Source organism: Myiozetetes cayanensis, unplaced genomic scaffold, assembly GCF_022539395.1.
Source record: "Myiozetetes cayanensis isolate MyiCay16 unplaced genomic scaffold, myiCay2020 scf5-8, whole genome shotgun sequence".
In the NCBI taxonomy this organism is placed as follows: domain Eukaryota; kingdom Metazoa; phylum Chordata; class Aves; order Passeriformes; family Tyrannidae; genus Myiozetetes; species Myiozetetes cayanensis.
This window is the reverse complement of record NW_026087742.1, coordinates 97,737,605-97,754,897: the sequence shown is the minus strand read 5'-3', so window position 1 is coordinate 97,754,897 and position 17,293 is coordinate 97,737,605. Positions and strand designations below refer to the sequence as shown.

The 17,293-nt window shown below is 38.6% G+C and overlaps 1 protein-coding gene across 1 annotated transcript in view; it reads left to right on the top strand.

Moving 5' to 3' along the window:
• ARHGAP6 (Rho GTPase activating protein 6) overlaps positions 1 to 17,293 on the top strand; it is a 314,018-nt gene that overhangs the window by 248,731 nt on the left and 47,994 nt on the right. Inside the window, 1 exon segment of the mRNA XM_050331910.1 lies at positions 6,720 to 6,879. Coding sequence (XP_050187867.1) covers positions 6,720 to 6,879 — 160 coding nt within the window.

The following is a 17,293-nucleotide window of genomic DNA, read 5'->3' as shown; positions in this document are numbered from 1 at the left end:
TTCTTGATAAATCTCTTAAGAAATATTGATATCTGCTGAAGTAAGAAATCCTGAAAATTTGGCCATGTATTTTAATGCACTGTAGTGGAGTTTTCTGACTTCTGGAGGTTGGTTTTCTGGATCTATTGAAAAAGTTCAGTACAGAGTGGGTAGGTTATGGATGAATAAATTGCTAGACAATACCTTAAACACAAGTAATGTTTATTAATGTCAGAAAAGAAATTAAATACATCTCCATTATGCATTAGGGTTTTTAAGAGAATGCTTTTTAAATACTCTAAACATGAAATCGTATCCTGGGGCATTTGGAAAACTTGGAGAGGTTGATCCGGAAATATTTTTCTCTTTATTTTAACAATTTTAATACTGCTGTGAAAACATAGTCATTGTTCTGCTCTTTGTTTATCCTTAGACTAAAGTTAGAAGGACTATTTTTTCCCCCCTGATAAATGGAAATCACCACTGTAATATTCTGAAATGTGTATCTTTACCTGGGCACGGCTTCATGCCGTCTTGCTAAGTGAAATATTTCTGTTGTGGGTGTGAATTCTGTCTTCCCTGAGTGGAGTACCAGCTATCCAGTGTTCTCACAGTGGTTGCCTTGCAGTATTGGTCCTGGGTACATGGATTTCCCATCCTCGGGAATGAGACAGGATGTTAGCTAGGAGTAAGGAAGTGTCTGTCTTTGGCAACACCAAACTGCCATTAAATAGTTTTGATATCTAAAACTAAACAAAATCTTTGTTTTGTAAAGTGTGATCTTTCTGACAAAACTACACCTAAGTGCATTATAGCATGAGATAAGGCCACTTTAGTGCAAGGCTTCAAACTGTAGCACAGGATCATCTGAACTGTGCATTCTCTTCCTAGTGGAGACATTATTTTAATAATTTTGCCACTGACGTCAAGGGGAACAGGATGTCACCCTAGATAATGACCTTACTGAAGTCAGTCTTTCTTAATGAAGATTAATTGTGCATCCATACTTGGTGCATGCATGTTCGGATATCTTCCTGTGAATGCTTTGATGTCACACAGCACAAGTCTTGTGCTTCTTTATGTAGTGTTTGGGTGCTATGTGCTACTAGTAGATCCTTGGGAACAGCTGTGTGATCTCAGAGCATCCTAGGCTGCAGTAGTTTGTAATGGCAGCTGGAAAACAGTGTGTTGCCTATAATGGCCTGAGCTGACTATGGAAGAGCAGCTGGAAATGGGATGGCATGCTGTACCTGGGATGGCACTTGCACCATCCTGTTGCTTCTTAACTCTTCATTAATCTGCAGGTGGTTATCTAGGGTGGCAATACCAAGGAAGTTTCTATGCAGTCCTTAACCTGCGTGTAATGCTATAAAGGCTACTTTATTTAGTTTATTTCCCCATTCTCCTTAATTCTCGTCCCATCCAGGAACAGTGTTCTGTACGTTGATGCAATAGGACAGAGTACATAGCTCTACTGAAGTGATTGACTATCATTTCAGAACTGGTTTTGGTTCTTCCTGACAGCAACACCAGGGAAATGAAGAAGAGAGGGATTACTTGTACCAACAGCCAAATTGTGAGAATTTATGCCTGAGAAGTCTGGAAATAATTTTAGAGAGAGTTGAAATAGATGACCAGGGTAAGCAAAAGGTTGTAAAGTGGCAATTATATGCTGTTTCATGAAGCTTAAAGAAGTAATTAAGCAAACACAATTAAAATACTCTAATGCTGTATTTGCCATGTTATTTGCAAAATAATCTTTTTGTGTGCAAAACCACTGAATTCTTTTACAATGGACAACCATCTAAATACAAGCACATAGCTAAGAGGTGCTAGAATAGCAGAAGAACAAGTAGACATAATTGGTTTTGATCTTACTGGTTTCAAATGGATTTGAGCAAAAGACTAATGAATAGTAGACAACTAATCTGATAATGGCATTTACCTAAATGAGTAAAGACCAAAGTCATTAACAGTAACAATAAGGCAGTAAGATAAAAATTGTTTTCTCCATCTAGCATTAAAATTTCTGTTTTCTAAAACTGTGATTTGTGTGGGTTCTTATTTCCCACCCTATGCACCATCCACATTACTCCTAAAGGCTTAAAACTCCACAGAGATCAACAGAGGTTGATCATTGCCCATAGTTTCACATTCAGCATTCCGTGCAGTAGTTGTCAACTGCTTTCTGTGTTGTACAAAGGACAGGAGAACAAAACTTTATTAAAAGACATCTGAAAGACTGTGTGTTGGAGTCTCAGGAGAAAGAGGTCAGGTACACAAGAATAGCTTAGACATGCTTAAGAGTAATTTAAGCACATAGTGTTACTTAAGTGAGGATATACCGCTTAATGTTTATTTTGGAGTCACCAAACATCTAACCTATTAAAAGAAATGCTTGAAGATATATTAGTAAAACTGCAATCTGCATCCTATGAAAAATATGCTTATGACAGTGGACAAGAAGTATGGGGAAAATGGACAGATTCTTCAGAGGCAAAAAAAAGTATTTCAGTCATCTCCTTTGCTGAGTCATCTGCTCTGGCATTTGAGTTAGTTACCTGGTACGTGAACTGCTTGGTTGAGTGGAGAAAAGATGTTAGATGTTAGTGGGAGTGCCAGAGAGAAAATGCAGCTGAAGCTTGAGACCTGAGAGGAAAAATACATGACTGGTTGATGTAAGAAACCAGAGAAGGCTTTTAGTCTGGATTAAGGTTTCGTAAAATTCATTTATGAAAACAGCTTTGCAGTTAGCAGTTCATGTCCTATCAGGCTGATCACTTTATCCCAGAGCAGTATTTCTGTTTGCACTCTTCTGTGTTGCCTTTTTTTATCTTCTTGATTATGAAGTCATTTGCAGGTCATATTTAGACCTACAGTCCTACAATCTAAATAATAGAGAACAAGCTGTGTACCTGTGTCTGAACACATACGGTGGGCATGAACTTCAAAAAAATAAGTTGCTCTGACTTGTTGCTTGAAGATGATCTGCTCCTTTTAAGCTTCCACAAGGAGCTCTATCAGGCTGATGTTGAAATAGGCTGGTGAAGTGTTGCCCTTCACATGGAGAGAAACAGTAAATATTCTTCATGTCTGTGCTGCCCTTGTCCTCCTTTGGATGCCCTAAAGAGTGGAGAATAGCTTTAGGCAGATGTAATTACACTGGCATCCATTCTTCAAGGGAGCTTGACTTTTCTGGACCTCTCCCAAGTTTGGTTGATTTTGCAGGAATTTACAGCCTGTTTGTAAAACTCGGCAGTGCTTCGGGAGGAAGATGAGGCCTTTAATTCACTCTGTCTTATGTAAAGCATAGGAGTATTTGAATAGATTAAATTATGAAATACTGTGTTTTGACTCATAGAACACATTGATTTATATTTGCAAAATGAAACAGACTTTTTTGAGGAAATGTTTCTTGAACTTCTGGCTTCTTTAAAGATTAGGAGATTCCACTGACCCTACCTACCATATGATTTTCCAAAAATATTTTAGTTTATTAGTCATGTGTTCCATTAGCATAATAAAAGCCTATGTTAACATGACCTAGCAGAGATTTTATCAAAGCCGTCAAGTGTTGAAGAGGAATGTCTTCTTCACTGCACAGCAACTGGACAGAGTGATTCCACATTCTTTATCAATGCTCAGCAACCTATCATGCCATTGGAAGGTGCAGAAGTTGCATCCCACTGTTTTCAGCTGAACTGTGAGCACCAGGAACATACTAGCAAACTGCCAGAATAAAAACCTGGTTTAAAGGAACAACCCTCAGTCTTGTTTGGTGCTTTCACCTTTCTGTTGATTTTAAGCCCTTGAACTCCTACCAAAAAAGGAATAAAAATAATTTAAAAAAATCGTAGAATCATTTAGATTGGAGAAGACTTCTCAAGATCATTGAGTCCAAACATTAACCCTGCACTGCCAAGTATACCACTAAGCCATATCCCTTAAGTGCCAGCTCTGTGTGTCTTTTAAGTACCTCCAGGAATTGTGACTCTGCCACTTCCCTGGGCAGAAGGATGGGGTATTCCCATATTAAGGTGAAATTAGCCTGGATAGTGCTGAGTTGGGTGCTCTGCTCATAAAAAGCTGCAGAGCTCTGGGCAGGGTTTACTGAAGTCCTCAAAAGAGATTCTTAGTGCAGGGCTGTACCACAGCTTGCAAACCTCATTTCTCCAAGGTCAGCTCTTTAGCAGAGCTAATGTTAGAACTGGGCATTGCAGTGTACAGCTCACTGCTTGCACTTACAGAGCTAACTCAGAGGATGTGGAGTTACCTCCAGAGTTAAAAATTGCCAAGGGCAAATCTGTCTGAAAAAGAGGAAGAATTCTTCTGTCCGTGCAAAATTCGGTTAAGGACCATTTGTTTAATTTGCGGTAATTCCTAAAAGTCCTATGCAGCCTTTGGTTTTTGTGGTCTACAGGAAATAGGACATGTTCTAAATAGTATAAGTATTCTATTACCTCAGCTTTTTCTAAGGAGTGTAATTTTTGCTTCCCATTCCTCTTTTAAGTGTTTCAGTTTGAAATTTTTTATGGGAGACATATCAGTGATATTTTTGTTTATGAAAATGCTCATGTCAGAGAAATAACTCAGATAAAATACCCTTAAACTCCACCATAAAGATGTATATTTCTCTCTCTGTACCATTTTGACTGTAGAATATTTTATATATATATATGTTCATGAGGATTGTATTGCATTTTTCTGTACTTGTAAAGTTTCTTTTTCATTATCAGGGTTGGAAAGGAATTAGTTTTTAGTATACACTGTTTGGTTGTGGATTCTCTTCTTGATCACTTTTATCTTTAAATGACAACAGCTTTCTAAAAAATGTAAATGTTTACTTGCAGTTTTGCAAATAGGGTTTATGTGACTCTTACTGCTTTGGTTTTGCTCGAGTTAAGCTGATCAGCTTGGCCTGTGACACCGTGCAAACCTTTAGTTTGATATTACTAAATCTGGTTAGTCAACAGTAAGGCTCTAGAAGAGCAAGAAGAGATGAAGAAGCAAAAAATGAAGAAACAAATTCCAGTAGTCAAATACTGGGCTAACACAGAAGTTTGCATATGTGGCCCATGTGTATATAAATATCACAAAGATATTGAGCATAGTACATCCACTGAGTATACAGAGGTGCAATTGTTCATGTTGAGGTAACACCTTTTTCTATTATGATTGCACAATGACTTAAAAAAAACTACTGTGGCAAAAAATCTTCCTGGGTGAGCTCAAACATACTTCATGAATCATAAGAAATGGTGTTTATTGTATAATTCTCTATTGCTAAATTATGCTAAATCTGTATTGCTAGATGATCCTGCACATTTGTGAATAACTTTTGTCTTGTACCTGTATGAGAATACACATAGGCAGTCATAGGTGTGCATGTATATGTTTGTATACAAAAATGCATTTACAGGTTGTGTGAATGCAAAATGTACAGACTGTGCATGAAGATGTTTACATTCAACAGGATGCATAAATGTTAAGTAAAGTCAAAATTTACTGATTTTCATATTAAGGAGCTTCAGCTAATATCTTTTAAAGTCAATGGGCATCCTTTGCAAGTGTATGTGCAGAACAGATGAATTATAAGTGTTGAGTGAAAAAAATTAGTATGCAGTGACTGTACAGCTGTTGAAATGTAAACTGAAAATGAGAGTGAAGTTTGTTCGTTGTAAATCCGCCAAGTTGTGATGAAAGGCAGGTTGGTGGGTTTGTTGTTACAGCCAAGCAGATGTACATCAGAGCTTTTCATTATCTACAGGTGCATCAGGTTATACTTACTGACAAGAACCATGCTTATTTTTTAACACAGATAGAATGAAAAACAAATTTTTCTTTCTTTCCCTGTAGTGCTAATGTGTGCTCTTTGATCGTGCTTTGATGAATTCTGAAAGTCTTGCTTGAAGTTAATTGTCAGCCTTTAAGCTTGTCTTTGTGCCTGCTCTTCTCTTTGAGTAATGATTACTGCTCTGACCCAAGCTAAATACTCAGAGAATAGTTTTTTGTATGTGTTCTTGCAGGTGGGAGATAGAGCAGCTAAATCTTTTTGTTTGCTTTCCGAGAGTAATTGGTACCTTGCAGAGATGTAGCATATCTTATGCTGTTTTCCTTTATGAATGTTAACACATACGTTGTTATTACAGCTCTTCAAAAACATGTCCTTTAGTCGATCATATTCTAAACACAGTATCGTCATAAGGAGGGGATGGGATGTGTCAGAAAAGAGGCTCTGCCAGGGTTCTGTCTGAACAGTCTGGTGGAGTGGGATTAGCAAGTTGAGGGAGATAAGATTTGTGTTGTCCATGGACCTGTGGAAATCTGCATCTCTGACTGACAGTGCGAGGAAAGGAATGAAGTGATGATCAAGTGATCAAATACTGTACAAAGAAAGCAAATTGGGAAAAGCAGACAAAGGTTGTTTGGGGTTTTCTTTTGCTTTTTTATTTTCCTCTGCTTTGTGCTTTTTTTCACTGGAATTCTAATGTTTTTGCAACAATACTTGATTAAATGGTTTCAGACAGAATTGACTTCTTGTTTTGCATGTCTGTATCCTTTTTAAGGAATGCTGCTCTAGGGAAAACAAAGATATTTGAAAAGTTAGAAGTGTCCAAGAAAATGGCATTTTAGTACGAAGAACCTGTGTTATTTTTTTTTAGCAGTAAAAGAGATGGTTCTGTTTATTAAACAGTGCATACCATATGATGCTTCATATTTTTCCATTTGGTTTCCTGTAGGGTGATTTCACTTGGAACAGCATGTCAGGGCGCAGTGTTCGGCTGAAGTCAGTTCCTGTTCAAAGCCTCTCGGAGCTGGAGCGTGCTCGGCTGCAGGAAGTGGCTTTTTATCAGTTGCAGCAGGACTGTGACCTGGGCTGTCAGATTACTATCCCCAAAGGTAAGGGCTTGATAAACTGGCTCTATTTAGATTGCTAAGCCACTGATTTCGTATCACAGCAATAAACACTAGATTTTTTTATTCCACAGATATTGTCTTCTGTTTCAGTTTTGCTTAAACATAGTCACTGTGTAAAAGTGATGAGTAAAGTTGTTTTTCTGCTGTGTCCAATTCGGGCCACCTGGGGGTGGGATCATCTGATCAAAGACAAATGTCTACAGGGTAGATAATCTAAATCAGACCTATTCGTCCTAGGATGTCTTGATACTCAGTTGAGGCAAAAAGGCTTTTCCTACATTTCTTGACATCCAAAAATAAAGCTCTTTGCAGGTCAGGTAGATAATACCATAAAAGTGGCATTTTCACTCTGTATTGTGTGGTCTAGGAAGGAAGCCAAGTATCACTAGTTCAGACAGACAGTGAAGATATTTACATCAAATAAGATGAATCCTACCCAAATTTTCCTAAAGACAGTGGTGTTTACTGCCTAGAAAACAAGTTAATTTTCAGCATAAAACATTGAACTCTTAGGAAAAAGGAAGTTAATTGAGAAGGAGAAGCTCAGCTATCAGAATCCTGATGCAGAATGTGTGCTTAGGTTACTATGGAAGAGATATAAATCTCACTAAAACTAATGAGAAAGTTTCTGTTGTTTCCTGTAGGCTGGAGATCAAGCATAGCAAAGACAACTGTTGTGCAGGCATCTGCAAATCTGGCTTTCCTGTTGTTTCTTTACCGTTTTATACTCATGTAAGGAATATCAAGGGATCACTGAATTCTCACCTTTGGCTATGAGCAGAGGTGCTTTGTGGTAGCAAATACAGAGTCAGACCACAAGACCAATTTTCTAATGAGTCAAGTTAAGCAGGAAAAAAGTCGTCCAGTCTGTGAAAATAATGGTGTGGGAAAGAACAAATGTGAAAGAGACAGGCATGTGTATTCATCAGCTTTTCAGCATCTGCAGAAAAGTCCTGCCAAAACCAACAAAGTCAAACTTACCAATTACAGCAAGGCATCAGTTTGTAGTGAGATGGATTTAATCAACTTCTTCAAGCCCCACCAGCTCCCCTGGTGCCTCAAAAAACATTTGATCGGTAGGACAACAATTTTACAGGATATTCATAAGAGGAACTGGCTCACTAAGGGCACTGAAATAACTTCTGACAATCTGAACTGCCACGGGCAGTTCCAGTGGGAAATGAAGATACTCATTTGGAGGTAATACCATCCAAGATAATAGTGTATACATATTCACAGAATCATAGAATAACTTAGTTTGGAAGGTACCTTAAAAGTCATCTAGTCTAACTCCCCATCTATATGTGTGTATATATATAAATATATATATATATACACACACACCTAGTCTAAATACCTAGTCTAAATCTATCCTCTTTTGGTTTAAAACCATTATCCCTTGTCCTGTTGCAACAGACCCTACTAAAAAGTCTGTCCCCGTCTTTCTTATAAGCCCCCTCTCATTATTAAAAGGTTGCAGTGAGTTCTCCCCAGAGCCTTCTCTCTCTGAGCTGAACAACCCCAGCCCTGTCAGCCTGTCTCTGTAGAAGTGCTCCAGCTCACTGATCATTTTTGTGACCCTCCCCTGGACCTACTCCAACAGGTCCATGTCTTTCCTGTGCTGGGAACCCCAGGGCTGGACGCAACTGGACAGAATCACGTCCCTCAACCTGGTGGCCATGCTACTTTTGATGCAGCCTAGGATGTGGTTGGCTTTCTGGGCTGGGAGCACACACTGTCAGCTCATGTCCAGCTTCTCATCCACCAGCATCCCCAAGTCTTTCTCAGTAGGGCTACTTCAAATCCATTCAGCTCCAGCCTGTATGGATGCTGGTGGCTGTCCAGATCCAGGTGCAGGACCTCATTGGGTTCCCATGGGCCCACTTCTCGAGCTTGTCCAGGTCTCTTCTGATGGCAACACATCCCTCAGGTGTCTCAGCTGCAAGTTTTCTGAAGGGTGCACTTGGTGTCACTGTCTGTGTCACTGATGAAGATGTCAGGCAGTGTTGGTCCCAATGTGGTGCCCTGAGGGACACCACTTGTCACCCGTGTCCATCTGGGCATTGAGCCATGTTCAAAAACTTGGAGCTGTGAAGAGTGAGTACTACTTCAGTGTTCTTCTTACTGTTTTGTCCTGGGACTGCCATGAAAGGCCAACCATCTGGGGAATCTTTCAGGTTTGAATCATGCACAAGAACGATGTTTATTTTCACAGCACATATGTACGTGGATAATTGTATAACATGAAAATAATTTTAGATATATTGAGTCTGAAAAGTGTCATTTGAAGCATAAAAACTAAATAAGAATATAAATTCTTGTTAAACATCTTAAAATAAAAAGTATTTTGCAAAGTCAGGAACTCTGGGGTCCTGTTTTATCTCTACTGCTGGCCCCATCATTTCATGTATCTTTTGGTTCAGTTTGAATGGGAAATATTCAGTTCTGCTCTTCAGGTTAGAGGTACCGGTGAGATTATTGATAAGAAGTAAATCATTTCACATTTGCATTCTTGCTTTGAATGACTGGATTATGAATTTTTCTGTTCTAAGGTATGGAGGGTGAAGGAATAGCCATTACAATTGAATTTTAAAATGTTGTAGTACCATCTATTGAAAGAAGTGAAGGTACATCTAGTTTTTAACTGTCCATCCTGTTTCTAAGTCTGTCACCAATTTTGACAATGGGCATAAATAATATTTTACAGTAGGTAAATACAATAATCGTACTATCAGTCCATCATCCTGCATGTGTGCTGGTACTTTGATAGGAGAGTAAGAATCTGCTATATTCTTAAATTATTACAAATTGGTTTAGGCTCTCTGCAGAGACACTCTGAAGTCCACCTCATGTACCCATCATTTTTGAGTGGTGGGGAATGAAAACATATGGTAAGAAATTACAGGTGACCATCCACTCGATCTGCTAACATCGCAGGACTGTGTAAATAGAGAATTTCAAGTTTTATCAGTGTGAAACTGGCTTGGGCACTTTAGCATGCAGGAATACAAATAAAATCGAACTCTGTCACAGCCATTTGTGCCTCAAGTTAAAAACAGACTGAAGGCTGTTAATCATTTTCTGTTTAAAAAAATAAACCCACAGCAGTGAGATGTAGAACTGTCTGTTTGAGAGAGTTGGAGGAGCTCTTTAGGTCCCGAGAGATCCAGAAAAATGAAAGATGTACTCTGCAACTCTCTTCTACATGAGAAAATGCCATATGAAACTATTCATGAATAGAGGTTAATGGAACAATTTATGTATTGGAAAATTTATAAAGAATTTACTTCCTGCAGGCATTTGAATATTTATAATTACTAGCATAGGTACTATGAAAAGTAAAAAATTTGTTGTTCTTGGGTAAAAGGTATTTACTCCAAACATGCTTGTATGGAACTTAAGTCAGAGTACGGAAGCATCTGCCTTATCTTTACAACCACAGTGATGTTGTTACTGGTTGCTTCTTCATAATGTTTTGGTACTCCCATGCTCAGAAGACCCCTTTGTCACAGCAAGTGCAGTTAACACTTCCAGGACACATCTGGCTATTCTCACACTTGTAGAGGAACTCATAGATAATCCCTCTCCTTCACTGTATTGCAGCCATTACCATTAATGAAGAACGTTACTAACATCTCCTAGTAAAATATCCTGTGGTCACAGAAGGGACCACCTCACACAGGAATTTCTTTAACCAGCATGTCATTTCAAATTTTCTACAATTACACTGCAGTAGGTAATTAGAAAGAATTCAAATTGATTAAGAGTTAGTATTTTGATATGTATGATAGAGATGCTTCAGGTTTATTTCTTGTTCTCATTTTTCTGCCTCATATATTCAGATTCTGTAATCATCTTTTTCACTCCCATGTCACTTCTGCATTTGCCACCAGAAACTGGACCAAGAATCACTTATCCTCTCTGGGTTAATGTCACAAGTTACAAGAGGATGCTGTCATTTCCAGGCAGAGTATTACACAGTTTCTTTACCCATACAATTACTCTGTGCAAGATTTTTAATTTAGTGTCTGATGTTTTGAATGAGACAACAGTACCATTCTGGTGATTCTCCTTTACAGTTCCTGTTTAGAACATACTGTGTTTTTTCTCCTTTTAGGGAAGTAAGTCTTCTCTTTATAATAGGAGAAAACAAAGGTGATGGAATTTACTTTAGGTGTGCTTACATTTTGGTGACATTTCAGGTCTTTATGTGTCATGGTGCACAAGTAGTGAGAAAAACTAATCTTTTAGAGCAGATCTTCACAAAAAAAGTGGTAATTCAAGTCAGATGGCTTTTATGGAGTAAAACTGGGATCAGAACTAGAGAGGAGCTAATTTTCTTTTGTTCATTGGCTCCAGGTATCTCTTGAGTAGAGGTGTTATTGAATGAGGTTTATGTATAACTCTGCTCTCTTTGACAGTCCTGTCTCACTTCACGACATCTGTGTTTGGAAGCACAGGTAGGCACTACTAGGACTTTCTGAGTTAGAGCAAATGAGGAATTAGGGCCTCAAGCCTAATTCAACTCCTCAAGCATCTGACTGGGTTTTAAGATATGTTGTGAACCTGTTGGTGTAGACGCTTGAATGGGATTTGGGGGTCACAGTTGCAGTTTTCAAAAGAAGAGAGAGTGACTTCTCACATTCTTGCCAGTTTCCAGCAGGATATGCTGCTGTCATCTCAGCTTTGCAGTGGAGCTGGAGGAGTTGTGGGGAGAGAGAGAATAAATGAGGGGCGGAGGGGGAAAGCTTGTTACTAATTCTGAATATTGCTTAGGTAGGTGTGCATTTAGCAGTGAGACATGCAACCATATGTGGCTGAGCTGCTTTTGGTGGTCACTTGTTAAGAAGATAAATAAGAGGGAGATACACACATAATTAGGAATAATGACTCATTTATAAATACTACCATAGAAAAAGAGAAGATGAGTGGGAATCACTAGGTAATAAGTACTATCTGCAAATGGTTTGATCTACATGGCCTATGTTTTGAGGCATCTGTAGACACTGAAATTTCACATTCGTTGTGAAAATTATCTACTACAGAAGCAGGAAGAATACGTAGGTACTACCAGTGTTCAGACAAGTAGATACACTGTAGCTGAATTGTTACTGAAAGCTTGACCATCCCATGAAAGTCCTCGAAAGTACTATATGAAATTGTTTTAGAGCTGATTTAGCACATGATTAAGCTCGTCAGACTGTAAGCTGACCAAAGACTTGTATATAGGTGCTCGTGCTAAATGGCAAGGTATTGCAATGAAAATAAAGATCAAATAGGATACTCAACAGATATTTAGGTCTGTAATTCTGTCTGTTTGCTTCTGTCTTGTACAGATTGAACTATTGGACCTGGATTTCTCAAATTCTGATTTCTCATTTGTTTGAAAACTCATGTATTGGAAGGAAAGGACAATACAGGGGTGTGGATGCAGGAGGAACAGGTAGGATCTGGGCACTTTTCAGGCCCAGTTCCCTACACCTGTGTCCTGTGGCTACCATGTGCCACAGAGCCAGCTCCTCCTCCTCTCTGCTGACATTAAAATGGTGTGATAACCACATCCTGCTGAGCCCAGTTGTCTTTGTTATTCCTATACTTTGGGTGAAGTCCTGACTTCTCATCATAGTTTTGGGATTGCTAGTTGACAGCCAGCTTTGTATGAGCCAACAGTGGCCAACTAGGCCAATGGCATTTTGGCCTGTATCAGGAATAGTGTGGCCAGCAGGACGAGGAAAGTGTTTGTCCCTCTATGCTTGGCACTGGTGAGGCTGCACCTCAAGTCCTGTGTCCAGTTCTGGGCTCCTCACTTCAACCACTGCAGTGCTGGAGCGTGTCCAGAGAAGGGCAACGAAGCTGGTGAAGAGTCTGGAGAGTAAGTCAGTCCTATGAGGAGCAGCTGAGGGAGCTGGGGTTGTTTAATCTGGAGGAGTCTCAGGGGAGACCTCATTGCTCTCTGCAACTACCTGAAAGGAGGTTGTAGTGAGGTGGGGATTGGTCTCTTCTGCCATGTCTCAAGTGAAGGGCAAGAGGAAATGACCTCAAGCTGCATCAGGGGAGGTTCAGATTAGATGTTAGGGAGAAAAAAAAACACTGACAGAGTAGTGAGGGCACAGTGGTCTGTACGACTTGTAAGGTAAATTTGAAGGAGCAGGGCTGGATAAGTGTGTGATTACAGAGTGAGGGCTGACACAGCCTTGTCTCTGAAATGAAAGAAAACACAGTTGGGCTTTCTGAATTTTTACTGTTCGTTTGTGCACTTTGCCCCCAATACATTCCAGTTAAGCTCTGAATAGAAATGGGAATTCAGAGTTAGACATTCTCTGCTTCTTGTTTATTTTGGCAGGGAGTAGTTCTTCGGATCTGTTTTTTGCTTACATTACTCACCATTGTATTTCTTGATTCATTTTCCTTAACACTGAGAGTGACTATGATTTTTATCTGGGCTTGCATTTTTGTGAGGGCTCCAAACTGCTCATTGTTTTTAATCACTGACCGTGTTATATACTTTATAGGCTGTTGCAGCAGTGGAAAACATCTAAGTAAACTGTAAGTATATACATTGTGGAGCTATGGGCTTACAGACTGGATGCTTTTGAGTTGGCATCAGTATATCTTTTAAGTGAAGAGGTTTATTACCATCCCTGTTAATGCCAACCTCTGCTGATTGTTCTCATATAAATACTGTCTCCAGCATGGTCCTATGACCCCATGGATTTTCTTTCAATATGGCAGTGTTCATGAAGATTGTATTTAAGACACTAAGACCGAGATAAATTCTGTTCCTTTAAGCTGCATTAGTAAGTCTTGGATATACTGCGTCAGACTGGTCAGAGATAAAAACTGTTTATCTTTCTGATTTTCAGATTGAAACTTCCCTCCTGTGCCCTCCAATTCAAATTTTTCATGCAAACATGTATTTTTCTGAAGATTTTTTTTTTCCTTCCCAGGAAAACAAAACCCAATATGTCTCTGTCTGGGGAAAAAAAAAAAAAAAAAAAAAAAAGAAAATTGACTTAATGTTTTAATCTAGGAGAAGTCCCAGCTGCTGCAGGGCAGAGGTTGTAAGACACAGCCTTGCACTCTGCTACACAGGCATTTTTCAAAGGGAAGGTGACAGGAGCTTTTCTAGGCAGAGAGATAAGAAAGCAAGTAAAAAACTTCTATTTTTTTTCCTCCCAGTAAGGAAATTTGCTGAAATTTTTCATTGTTATTCTTTTTTTCCAGTTCAACTTTTTGCCACTGTTGAGACAAGAACAAAATGGAAATGTATGAAGCTTGCAAGAACATAGTTTTTCCAACATTGGAACAGGGGAAATAATTTATTATCTTCAAAACTTAAAAATGTTTGTAGAGCCCTGTTCCTTTTTTAGTTTTTGCTATGAGATATTTTCTTAATAGAACACTGCACAGTGCTCAGCAAATTAATTTCCAAGATTTTCTTATATCACATAGCAGGTTTTACTTGTCTGTTTACATCAGGGAAACTTTATTCAACGTATCTATTTTGTCAGTTAAAGACAAGCTAATAGGTTTAAAAGCAAATGGTTTTGCTCATTACAAAACTCACTACAAACAAAAAAGTTTGTCATTTTACTTAACAGTATTTTGGTAAATGGCTGGGAGCTTTGGTTGGGAAGCAGCATGCATTTTCTTCAGTGCTATATGAACACAGAACAGAAGGACAAAATGCTATATGCTTCTTGGGGAAATCAATGGCACTGCTAAATGTAAACATGGAAAAATGAGTGTATAACTCAGCACATTTAAAAGAAAGATTTGTGTAACTTCTGAAAATCTACCTATTGTATAGGTGTATTTTGTAAAGGGGAAGAAAGGGAATAGGGGTAGGGATGGATGTTGAAGGAATGCTTTGCTGTGGAGCTCGTTGGGCAGGACAGGCAAGAATCTTTCAGTTTCCTTCACAATGAAGGGAAGAGATCTTGCTGAAATTCCTAAGATAAATAGGGAAATACTACAGTCCGCATTTCCATATACAAATATTGTGAAACATAGTTACTGGAGATGGAGTCATGACCAGAGTTCTTCACTATTAGGGCAGTTACTTATTTAGATGCCGACTCCTGTGAATTTGGGGTACTGCTCTTAAAAATTCAGATCCAGAGACTGCTGCATATATATATATATTTTTTTTTTTTTTTGATGATAAGTCCCATTGAACTTGGAAATTATTTCTGAGACAAAAAAAATCCTATTTGTTGTCATTTCCTTAATAGCACACTTGAAATAGCTATTGATTTTAAGTATATATAAATATATTTGGTATTTTGTCTGTATTAGTGTAACACACGGAAATCTCAGCTTTCATTTAAAAACATTGCTCATGACCATTGGCTCTACTGAAAGGTTGAGATGCATGGCTGAGAGAACCAGTGTTGACAAGCAAAATATACAGAGACTCTAAAACATTTTGCAAAATTTGGTGTATTTGATTTTTTCCCTAAATCTTTGTGAGAACACTAGTGTAACAGAGGTATTCTTGGTTGTGTCCTACCAAATGTTTCTTTAGTACTTGATGTAGTACCTTTGATTCTGAATGCTCAACTAGGCTCTTCTGTGCTTTGCAAAGAATCCACGTTAACTGTCTGGTTATTCTATAGTGACTTAAGAATTTGTGCTTTATTATGGTTCAAAGCCAAAGAATAAATACCAATAAATATATCCCATGTGAAAAGCTTTTGAACCTTTATTTAGAGTACTGAATTGCAGCCTACTAATTTCCATGTTCTACTTGCCTTTGGCAGAGCTTTGCCAACATATAACAGGAGTATAATGTGTATTCTTCTGGTATACTTATTTAAAAATTGTATTTGAAAATCGGCCTCATTTCTGTTATCTTGTGTCTTTTGTTCCTTTCAAAAATGCATGAGGGAAGTATTCCTGATGATTTCTTCTTGCCTTAGGTAGAAAAGTTTTCTATAGTTTTTTCAAAGGCATTATTTAAGTCGAGTTGTTGTGGTTGGTGCCAGAAGTGTAATGTCTCTAAATATTGATTAGAAATGATAAAGGGACTCCAGATAGATTTATTTTATCAGAGCTGTGGTACTATCTATCTATCTATCTATCTATCTATCTATCTATCTATCTTTGTATTAGACTTTTACACTGAAAAGGCTACCTCGAGATTTAATGAAGACCTAATCTCTTGATGAAGGTTTTTAAGAATAGATTAGACAAATGTCCATGTGACTCTATTTCTGTGCAGGAAGTTGACCCAAGTGTTCTCTGCAGAGCTCCTCATGTCTTTTATCTGTGTGGTTTACATTTTCAACACCTGTTCCTGTTTATTAATAAAAAAGTATGTAAGCTAGATGATCAATGATACAAAGGACAAGTAACTATTACAAAGCTCCCTTGGTTGTGGTTTTCAAAGGGAAAGCATCTCATTGGGGCCACCAGCCTGTCCAGGGAGAGACCTATTGCACTGTGATTTCACTTCCTTGTGCTGAGGGCTTCTCTCTCATTTAATTTCTTCATCAATGCTCTGAGCAGGAATATTGCGGACTAGTTTAATTAGACCTGGGTGCTGTGAACCGTATCTGTGATCACTGAATTCCTGAGTGAGGGGAATTTCTTCTTCATTGGAAGAGCTCAACCAGTGTTCACACTGAGAGCAACCTCGGGGGGAAGATCTGAGTGAGATGTGAAGAAACTTGGTTGCTGCTTCACCTGCCAGTACAGGCGTGCAAGCCACTTTATTGATACACAGTAAGTCTAGTGCCAGTTCCATGCTGGCAATTGTGTGTCTGTTCTGCCCGTAGCCCACCCTGTACTGTGGGGATTAAACGTAATTCTCCTTCTTATCAAATCAAGATAAGATGATATTTTGACTACCAATAGCATCAAATTTCTCTATTCCATCCATATGATAAGATTGCTTTTTATTTAGGTTATTGATGCCAGGGGACAGTCAGTTTCCCCTGCTCACAGTGGGCTGAAGGCAGTTTTAGAGCTGTTATTTTCAGTTTTCCTATCTCAAATATTAGCATCAAGGCTCCTGTTCAGTGTTTTGAATTTTTTTTCAGTACATCTAAAATATTTTCATTGACTGTAGTTGTTTTCATGTATTAGTGTAGACAGTTTTGGACCTGTTTTAATGTTGACAGTTTATTCATCAGTTATGAAAGCACTCCAAGAAGGAAATGCTGTTCAGTCCTTCTCAAAGCTTTTAAGCCTCTGCCCATCATTGTGATTTCTGAGTGTCTTCCACTTAGAGAGAAGGGCAGCAGCAAGAGCCCTGATGTTCCACAGTCTATTTAAGTCTGGAACTTGCCTACCTTTTGAGTTTAGGGAAGCTCCTGTCACACATGGATACTGCTATAATGTGAAAAAGTAGTGTCTGTATTTTGTCTTACACCTGCTACTTGACATTACTATT